We start from the raw sequence: 10,392 nt of genomic DNA, 5'->3' as shown, positions 1-10,392 counted from the left end.
GCGGTCGACTACGTGGGAGTCCAGCGACACAGCCATTACGCTAACTGCTGGTTCCCCCTATGAATCACTCTTGAAACTAGATCATTGTCATCCCCAAACTCTCCCTCTCTGTGTGTGTATATATATATATTTACATACATATATTTCTAGATGCATCTGACAGTTTGCATAATAAAACTGTAGTGATGAGGGTTGCGAATTCGAATGCTGTCAAGGACATGTGTGGCGAGCACTGCATACGGAAGCCATCTTGAGCTATCCGCCATCTTGAGCTATCCACCATCTTAGAAACCATTAGGCTTCACTTCCTCACTGAGCAAATCGTTTCTCAGAAATCATGTGACCAACTGTTCTCCCCGGAAGCGGTTGGGTTTCTAGGCAACGGGAGAGATCCACCCACGTCAATGATTGGTTCATGCTGTTGTATCTCATTTGCATTCCGGGCAGCCAATTGGTGCCCACCAGCTGCATATAACTCGCCATTTCTCCTCAATAAATGGAAGTAGACGGAAGATGACGACTTGCTCAGCACCTCGTAGTGTGTGTGCGCGTGTCTGTCCCATCTCTCACTCCCTCCCCCAGGGAACCTGTTCAACGGTCCCGCGGGCCGGGGCAGACATGTAGGTAACCTATTAGGTGACAGAAGCAAGCAGGGTGGAGACTCTGGAAAACTGGGAAAGAACATTCCCTCCTCCAAAGGGAATGTTGGTCCAGGACCACCAGATTTTTCAGTTTCTAAGATTGGTCAAAACAAATATTTCTATGAAGCCTTCAGCTTTTTAAAAAAAATTTTAAGGTTTCTTTTCATAGGACACGTGCACTTGTCAGAGACGCAGTGAGAGGGAAAGTGACAAACCACCCTGAAGGCGTCCTGGCCACACTGCAGTCCTCTTTCCTCTTGGGATTTGGGGCATGCAGGCACACGTGCCCGGCACGATTGTCAAGTCGCCAGGTCCGGGACTCGAGCCGCAGTTGGCCCCGTGGAGGCCCGGTGCCTTAACCACCACATCGCTTGCTGGCTCTGAAATCATCAGTTCTTTAAATGTTGGCAATGAACTGAAATAGGAGGGGTCTTTAAAAGCATCGTGGAAATGCATATTATGAAAAAACTCCGTATGCATTTCAAAAGAGTTTGTGCCCAAATAAACTCGTACTTGAAGTCAATTTTCCACAAACTTTTTGGCATTCCCTTGTGTGTTTGGTCACAGCGTGTGCTGGCCATCTCGGTCAGATCTGCACAAGAGATTCACGCTGCAGCTGCCCATTTGCAAACTGGCCTGACAAACTAAGGAATTTTCATTCTCGGGAGCAGGAGGACGCCATGGAAAGCATTGTAGAGCCAACAGTCCTAGAATGCCGTTGTTCTGCCGGGCTATTCCGCATGATAAGTTTTGCCCGTGTATATACGTTGCTCTGTGGGCTCGTTCTCTTGGGAAACCTAAGGCCTCCCCAAACTGGCTACTCTCAGACCTCTTCCTTCCCGCTAGTTCCATCGGCTGCCTAAGGTCACTTTAAGTCCCTTCCCCAAACTGAAGGTTCTCAAGAGATGCACAGTCCCCCCAGAAGGACTACCTGAAGCTCAAAAGGAAAATGGCTAATTGGAAATGAATGGAATTTGGAGAGACCCAGGTGAACTCACAGAACAGCGGATCCTACTCCATGTCCCCTCCACATCAAGGGAAGGCAGAGAACAGAATTGGAGAGACCCAGGTGAACCGTCAGCCCCCACTTCTCCAGAAAGCCCTGGGAGGAGCCTTTCAGGAAGTCTCCCTTCCGGTCCAGTTCTGGGTCTGAGCTCTTCTGGATCTAGGATCCCGGCCCTGCCTGGGAACACACTGTTCTCCCTTGAGCGTCTCGAGCTGCCCCATCTTGCCCATGTCTGTGGTCTCAGGGGGGCAGGGCGGTGTGAGGAAGGGTGCTGGAGGAGAGGGGGAGAGGATGTGAGGGTCAGGGGAACCCTGCCCTGGGCTCTTGGGAAACGCGTGACTGTGCACGGCCCCTGGGGATGACTGAGGACGTGACTGCGTGACAGAATGCCTCCTACATTCAGCCTGAATGGCATTCCTTGGCGACTCCCATCTCCTAAGCCCAGGTCACACACAAAACACGCCTAGAATTCACATCTTTATTGAAACGCAAAATCACGCCCTCAACGATGGGTCGAGGACTTGGTCCTTGCATGTGAGACAGGTCACAGGCGACTGTACGCAATATGCGTAACCGGCAAGTCATAGGTCAACTGCTCGTGGTGCGGGGCTCTGGGACATGTGAACCTGGCCCCAAACCACCCGGAGAGAAATGTCAGAGAACATTCCTCAGACAGGGGGGGCTACGAAAACCCAGTAGATCATAAGGAAACAGGTCAGGCCATCGGGACCCACAGCCGGGAGAAGCAAGGCCATTGGAGGATAGACAAAGAGCGGCACGACCAGCGGCGGAGGCCAGAGCAGCAGCGGGACCTGGGGAACACAGATCCAGTGTGGCTGATTCAGGAAGACACCATAGAAGATGACGACAGGCTGGCTCTGGACCACGGGGGGCACGTTTCTGATCCTGCATGCCCTCTGGCCTCTCCTCCACCTGGCTCTCCTATTCCTAAACCAAACCTTCAATCAGAGAGAAAAGAGGGAGTGCGTTAGTACAGGGAGCACCCACCGTCACGGTGGAACATACACAGCAGGCCACTCTGTGTCCTCAGCGTTTTGAACTCAGCAGGACACTCTCCTTCTTGACCCCAAAATATCTCAGGAAAGGCCACGCCACCCCTCCCTTAGGGAGCTCCAGCTATGAGCCAAGGTTGGGCTTGGCTTATGGCTTGGGGGGCCCCAGCCTCTGGGGGTTCTCAGAGTCTGGGGGACCCTCAGGCTTTGGGGGGTACTAGCCTCAGGTGGGATCTCAGGTTCTCCTGTGGTCTCAGGCTCTGGTGAGGCCCGAGACTCTCCTGGGGAAACCGTCTCTCGTGTTTTCTTAGGCTCCGGTGGGGCCACGGGTGGGGTGTTCTGTGGGTGAAAGAGAGCACCATGGCGACTAGCCCCGCAATTAGGAAAGTGGCACAGGCCCGGGCCTCTCTTCCCTGGTGCCCAGTACACAGCATCCCATATGACTGCTGTCCCTCTACATAGGTGGTCCTCCACAAGGGGCCACAGGAGGACACAGGTCAGGACTGTCCCCAGAGGGTTACAGACCGCAGTCCTCACCGCATCTCAAGCCCCTCTGACAAGCTCTGACCCAGAGTCCAGCCAAGAAAAGCCCAGAGCTCCTGGGACCTACTGAGCCAAAAACAAAAAAAAATGCAAGTTCCTTTGAAGTCATACCAATGCCAATGGTCCTTATTTGGAAGAACTTACCTTCAATGCAATGTAATTCCTCAAAAGGGAATGTTGGATTTTAAAAGAAATGTCCCCCTCAAGGGTAATTCATGGGTCATTCGTCTGAAGACTCCGTTTTTGCTTTAATTTGCTCACCGGGACAGTAGGAGAGAACCGTCCCCCACTCAATGGGGCTTGGATCCTCATTTTTCCATTTCTCCATGGCCTCAGGATTTGAATATGCCTACACACACAGACCCAGCATAGTTTTCAAAGTGCAAAGGCCGGGAATCAAACCACAGGTGGCGAACTCTCCATGCCTGGCTTCACTACTGTGCAATTGGCCGGCCCTTCTTTTATATACACATACACACAAACACACACACACACACACACACACACACCAAGCTTTATCTGGAGAATGAATTTCAAATGTGCCTCATAAGTAGTATGTACAATAATTTTCAAACACATGGGGAGGCTATCATGATACAAATCAATTATAAAGTATTATTATGTTTGTATACATTAGTGTTTATGACTAACATGAACTTTCATACATAGGAATCATTGCAAAGGGCTCCTCAGTTATGAAAAGGCTGGGACCCATGAAACCATTGTGGTGAAATAAAGGTCTTGACTTTGAGGGTTTGAAATTCTATCTTACAAGTAATGGGCAACTACTGATGGCTTATTAGTGGTGTGATATATGACAGCAATGCTCTTGTAAGTTTTTTTTTGCAATGGCTCAACAGCTTTCAAGGCACATCTTCGGTAGGATAATGCCTAGGCATTTTGTGCAGTTTAACCACCCGGGTACCACCATTCTTGTCTCCACCCACTGGATTTGTGATAGTGGCAAGAACCTTCTCCTTCTTTTTCTTTTCGATCCTGGATTTGGTGGCTGAGTATTTCCTCTTGTAAACGGCGTTCCTGGAATACATGGCAGACCGGGAATATCTGCCGATGCCCCGGACTAGGATGGGGTTTCAGCTGCAATGGGGCTTCCCCTTCTTGGGCTTTTTAGCCTTGGGGTCACCCTTTTTAACCTTGCCACTGGCATCAGCCTTCTGGGCTTCAGGTTGCTTCTCCCCAGTATCCTGCTTCGTAGCTTTTTCACCTGCCATCGGGTATAGTGGGAAAGAGGAGGGCCGGCCCTTGTGAAACGTCCTGAGAGTTAAAACAACGGTGCTGCATGTGGGTGGGCTAGTCATGGAGGCCCCAGGGAGCTTCGGGCTGGACTTGCTGGGAAACAACAGTCACTGAACCACAAAATACTGTCTTGATTCTTTGGCTTAGAATTTAAGAAAAGGTGCGAACAGAGTCACAAAAAATTCTCAAACATCTTTCCCCACGTAAGGGTCTGTGGGTAAACGGGCATTGCCAAGTCCGGATGCCCAACCTGCTTCACCAGGAAAGCTTCCTGGGCTCAGGGCAAGGTCAGCTTCCTCTGTTCTCCCTACTGTCCTGGGTTTTGAGACAGGAGACTCGGTTGCCCAGCTTGGTGGGACATTTTCTGCCAGCTAGCCCCCACTCTTCAAGCAGGAGATGCCACCAGCATTCCTGAAGCAGGACCGTCCAAAGAGGTGTCTCCGAAGAGGTGCTATACTGCTGAGGGGACCATCACAGAAGAGTACTCCCTACATCCCTGCCAACTATGACGAAGCCAAAGATAAAGCCTGTCCGACTTCACTCTGCCTCAGCACCCCAGCTAACGAGGTTTCTGTTCTCTGTAATCCTTTGGAAGTTCTCAAACTGCAAAGCTGTTGGCACAAGGAGCCTCTTCTCCCTGTCTCACACTTCATTTTACCTCTCCCACCTTACTGTGTAGAGTCCTCCTCCCTCGTGGATGTTGGAGGGGAATTCAAAACATTCATAAACAAACGGGATGAAAGCATGAGTTGACTTTGGTGACTAATGTGAGACAGGCATCTTCCGTGAACTTTTTGAAGCCTGAGACTCCCATTGCAGCAGTGCTCAGCTTTGGGGAGACTGCAAAGGAGCAGAGGTGAAAGGTTCAGACACACAACCAGTGCCTCATGCGTGCTGACCGGTGAAGGCTGACATTTGGGCCCTATTCCCAATATTGCTGGGTCATCTGAAAACATGACACGCTTTTGCACAGGAAAACAGAAAAACACGAGTTTGGTCACGCAATCTGATGGTTTCAATAAACAGCTATTAGTATATTTACAAATTAGGAAGGGAAACATCTACTAAGTAGTCATGTTGGGAAAAGCAACGTTGTACATTGAAAAGGAATATGTGGTTAAATGTAAATTAAAATTCAAAAGAGGGGACAAAAAGTTTTGTGAGGCCTAATAGGTGGCATGGTGGTTAGGAAGGCTGGTTAGCACACGGCCGTCTGTGCTGGTCACGTCCCAGCCAGGCAGCTGGAGAATCATGCCAGGCACATGTGTGTGTGCCTAAGCTATCAAGAGAAGAACGGAGGAAAAGGGGATGCGCCACGGCTTTCCCCCTCTCTCCTAAGGAAACTTTCAACACACACACACACACACACACACACACACACACACACGGAAACACGCACAGACACAGAAACAGACATCACGTCCGGCGAGGGCACTTGCTGTATACGAAACTGAAAACAAAAAGAAGTTTTTGAGAGATACTCATGCTGAAGCACTCAGCAAAGGATGAGAGCAGTCTATCATTTTGCTTATTTGCTGCATGGGGGGTGATTTTTCCTGCAGAACGCCATTGAGAGAGGCGAGGGAAACCCAGCCAAGGGACAGGCAATTTCTGCAAAAGCAGATTGCCTTTTCCCTGAGTTTTTCGGCTTCCTTTGAAAGTGGACATCTCACACACTCTGCAGAAAAGCAAGTTGGAAAAGTCCTGATGCAGTTTTGCATAGAAAAATATGTCATGACCTTTTCGATACACCAATATGACATATAACTTATACAATCCTGTATAAAATAGATAAATAATTCATGATTTGGAACACTTAGTTGGCTGTATTTAAAATGCATGAAAATACACATACTTGTAAATAAGGAGTAAGTTAGCTGTGCACCATTTCCTCCTTTAGGAAAATATGCTTCCTCTGCTAATGGGAAATGTCTGCAAAGTGGGGTTTCCTTATCCAATGGCCCACCCTGCAAGACCTCAAAGTTCAACACTCCTTTCCCAAACACAGACAAGAAAACTAAATGCACCAACATGACAAGGTCCAGGATGAGGGAGTCCGAGTCCCGGAGCAGGGTTTAGAACGGCTGCGCGCCTAATGACTTTGGGGTTACTGACCTGCACTCTGGCGTCAGTCACATGCATGCGTCTTGCAAGCTCCCTCCTGAGGACAGAAAACACAGATGTCCAGTACTTGGTGTTGCAGGTGAAATGAAAATAGAACGTCCATTCATTTGTGCCTTATGGTCTACTCCCACCACGCACCCTCCACTCGGCTCTCTGTTCCGTCATATGCAGCTGATGCGTGATTTACAGACCATATTCCCTCAGGTGCACAACTGAAGGGGAAGCGGAACAATCAGAAATATCCCAAAGTAGTATTTAAGAAGTACAGAAGTGAAAACAAAAGGCAATTGCCATGCGCAGATTTACTAAAATTTTAAATAATGGTAGGACCTATCCCTGCACTCATTCCAGCATGCCTGGGTATCTCAACTTTTTCCCTGCCTTAATTTTTTCTAAAGAGACATTTTTGCTCTAGAGTGCCTGCACTCGCCAGAGAGACAGAGGGACAGAAAGCGAGAAATGACCCCCGAGGGGTGAGAGTTGATTTCTCCTTTCTGGATCTCGGGCACCCACCCGAGCTCGCCCCGTGGTGCCCCGTGTAGAGTTTTAGCGGCCGGGTCCAGGACTTGAACTGCAGTCAACTACGTGGGACTCCAGTGATGTAACCAGTATACCATTTGCTGTTTCTCCTCCCTTAATGTTAACATGACATTATTTATAATAACAGGTGCCGGTCAAACTTTCTCAGTTCGAGTCATTTCAATGTGGCACGAAAAGATTTATCGTGATGTAAAGTCTCCAGAGCGCCCATCTAAGAACCCTAGGGCAGAGGGGGCGAGAAGAGGGCTGGGGTTTGGGGGGACTCCAGGCTCTAAGCGGTATCAGCAGTGGAGGGGAGGACAGGAATTTGGGCTGGTACATGTTCCTTGCAAAATGGGGGCCAACCAGCGTGAGCCACTTACCTCGCTGTAATATTGGGGTACTGAACGGGTTGAAAAATGTATTCCCGCTCCTGCAGCTGCAGCAGGTTGTACCAGGTGCGTCGCAGGTACTGTCGCCTGCCCCTCAGCTGTAGAGCCTGGGCCTCCGCCTCCAGGTCCGTCTCTGCTGGCCCTGATGCCTCCAGCCCTGGCTCCTCCTGCTCGGGCTCCTGGGGCTGGGGCTCCTCCTGCTCGGGCTCCTCCTGCTCACGCTCCTCCCGCTTGGGCTCCTCCTGCTCGGGCTCCTCCTGCTCACGCTCCTCCTGCTCTGGCTCCTGGGGTTCCGGCTCCTCCTGCTCGCCTTCCTCCTGCTCAGGCTCCTCCTGCTCAGGCTCTTCCTGCTCCGGGATCTGGGACTTGGGCTCCTGGGGCTCGGCCTTTTCCTGCTTCAGCTCCTCCCTCCCAGGTTCCTGGTTACTGTCACCGCTTCCATCGTGATTTTTGTCGTCGAGGGGGCCAGGAACTTCTGCAGAAACTCCGCCACGATTTTCTCCTGTCTCTTCGGCCCCTACTGCTGCTGCTTCGACGGCAGGCTCGAACTCATCTCCTCCCTCTGTGTCCAGCTGGGGCTCCACAGCCTGCGCATCTGGAAAGGAGGAAACCCAAAGAGAAAGACCAGCGTGAGGGAGCCCACGGTGAGTGGGGAGGGGTGGGGGCGACCCGAGAGGTGGTGGCCTGGGGACGGCACCCCGTCCAGTCGCCTCTCCCAGGGAACACCCGTTTCCTGGACGTCGGTCGCTAAGGCGCATGTCCTCCCGTCCGGGCACTAACCGTGCATTTCCTCCTGGTCCTCGTTGACCACCAGGCTGAGGGAGCCGGCGACATGGTGGCTGGACTGGTTTGCGGCTTTCATACCCGGAGCGTGGTCCAGGACGCTGTGGCTTCTGCAGACTCTGGGCTTGGAGCTCCCGTGGCCTAGAAGGTTCGTCTTCTGGCGTCTCGTCGGAGTCTCAGAGGTCCCTGTTACAAGCGCCCCCTCTTGGCTTTATTCGGCCTGTCGCTCGCTAGTATCTGACCAGCTGCGCATGCGGCAGCCGTGGGGCGGGAGTTGCAGGAGCACCGAGCGTGGCGCACAGTAGGAGGGCACGTCCGAAATGCACAGCATGGGCTCCCGGGTGTGCCTGGCTGATTATTCCCGACTTGGCAGAGATCTCCCAGCGCAAGACGCTACGCCGCATTGGGCACACCGAATAGGGCTCCCGAGTGCGATCAGGCCGACCCCTCTCCACCTAGATCCGGAGACAACTCCAACTAGCTCCGGAGACTTTGGAGAAACGTTTGGAGGGCATCTCTAGGCCGAGCCCTCCATGGCCACTAGTCAGTACGTGGCCCGGGAAGGGAAAAATCTATGATTAGCCAGGAGGCTGCCTGTTCTGGGATTTTGCACAGGCTGAAATCAGAGCCCACCGTGTCCTTGAGCTTGCGGCTGGGCTGCCGAGTGGGTCCACTGCCCCGATGCACTCTGCGACATTACAGCACGCCCCTAGAGACACTCAGGGCTTCAGACTTGTAGCTATAGATCCACGTTGCGGGGAAATGGACAAAAACCCACAGAGCTTAGAGCAACTGAGCTCCCCTCACGTGCAGGGCGCCGTGTCTTTGCCTCGGTGGGCAGTGAGGACAAAGCAACTTGTTTTGCCTGCGTGCTGGCTAAGGATTCACACTGCTGCCTACCCTCTATGGTGCCATGGAGCTGGGGTGGGTTCCCCCATTCTCGCTGCGCCCCTCCCATTCCCTCGACCCCTCCCATTGTCAAAGAATTTCTTTCTGAGCTCTTACTTAGGAAGAAATACTTTTTATTTACTGTCAGGTAAACACAGCCTGGCAGAGTCAGGGCTGTAGAGTTACTTTCTCAAGAAGAGTTTGGAGATGCTCCAGGACTACCCAATGTCCGGAATTATCAGGCAGCTGAAATACGTAGGACGTAACCCTGACAATACTTCCTGCACAAGCACCCTTTGCATCAACTGCATTTCGCAGCAGACATTCAGCCATTCTTGGGGCTCCCATGTGAATGTGGGTCTCCCTACGCCATGGCCGTACTACTCCCTACGCCATACTCAGATCAATTTAAACGCGGCCTTGCTAGGGCCCAGCCCTCCTGTGTCAACCTCCTGAGTAACCGAGACTACAGGTAGGCCCTCGTCTTTTAGGGCGAGCCAGGAATCAAGCCCAGGCCTCCCGGGTGACCTCAGGCTGCCTGGTAGCCCACGAACCAGAGCACCTCCCAGCACCTGGGAACATACCATTTTTTTCTTTACCACACTGCTCTTTATTTTACACCCAAAAGTGGATTTTGTTAGGGCTACGGAATCTTCCAGCATCAAAACGCATTGTTTGTCCTCTCAATTGTATTTCATCTCACCCACACGTGGCATGAACCTAAGGCAGCTTTACAATTCCTCCCTGGCCACATACCATAGTTTTCAGTCTCCAGAGATTTCAGAGCACGAATGACCCCTTAGACATACTTCAAGGACAATTTCTGTCTGAAAGTCCACGGGCCTCTAGTTACTCTTCATTTCCGGTGAAAGGAGGGCTTTTCTAGCAGAAGCCGCTCCTCTCAGCCTGTCTTTCAATGGGGCTCAGCTTTTGCCCTATTCAGCTTCCCCCATGGCCACGGTCATTCTTCCAACATCTTCCTGTTGGGGCGGTACTGCGGGAGCCACCCGGCGATAATCAGCTGTCAGGATTCTGAGTGACAGCTACGTTTCTTTACCCTGTCACCAGACAGGAGCCTTTTTAGCCAGGGTCCAGGGCAATTCATCAGCTAGGCCTGTACCTAAGGGGAGGAAGATACCGGAAAGAATATTAAAAATGGGAGCATAAGGACAGGGAAATAAACTTTGTCCAGAATTTGGCACGTAGTTGACATATACAAAGCCTGA

The 10,392-nt window shown here is 51.5% G+C and overlaps 1 protein-coding gene across 1 annotated transcript; it reads right to left on the bottom strand.

Annotated features, from left to right (window-relative positions):
* Nucleotides 1–2,226: 2,226 nt before the first annotated feature.
* LOC102502970 (homeobox protein ESX1-like) lies at nt 2,227–7,937 on the bottom strand. Its single transcript, XM_006168277.1, has 4 exons — nt 7,923–7,937; nt 7,487–7,842; nt 6,576–6,621; nt 2,227–2,606 (listed from the first exon to the last, which is right to left on the bottom strand). The coding sequence occupies exons 1-4, from the start codon at nt 7,935–7,937 to the stop codon at nt 2,316–2,318; spliced, it is 708 nt and encodes a 235-aa protein (XP_006168339.1). The 3' UTR covers nt 2,227–2,315.
* Nucleotides 7,938–10,392: the final 2,455 nt, after the last annotated feature.

This window comes from Tupaia chinensis, unplaced genomic scaffold, assembly GCF_000334495.1.
Source record: "Tupaia chinensis unplaced genomic scaffold, TupChi_1.0 Scaffold145659_1, whole genome shotgun sequence".
Lineage (NCBI taxonomy): Eukaryota > Metazoa > Chordata > Mammalia > Scandentia > Tupaiidae > Tupaia > Tupaia belangeri.
The sequence above is the reverse complement of the archived record's forward strand: the minus strand, read 5'-3'. Positions and strand labels throughout refer to the sequence as shown.

Bases quoted from the DNA above. Each gene is read 5' to 3' on its own strand.
- LOC102502970 (XM_006168277.1), bottom strand. The intron at 6,622-7,486 runs GTAAGTGGCTCA...TTCTGTCCTCAG, and splicing joins TACCCCAATATTACAGCGAG to GAGGGAGCTTGCAAGACGCA. The intron at 2,607-6,575 runs GTCAGTAACCCC...CTCTGATTGAAG, and splicing joins TGACTGACGCCAGAGTGCAG to GTTTGGTTTAGGAATAGGAG.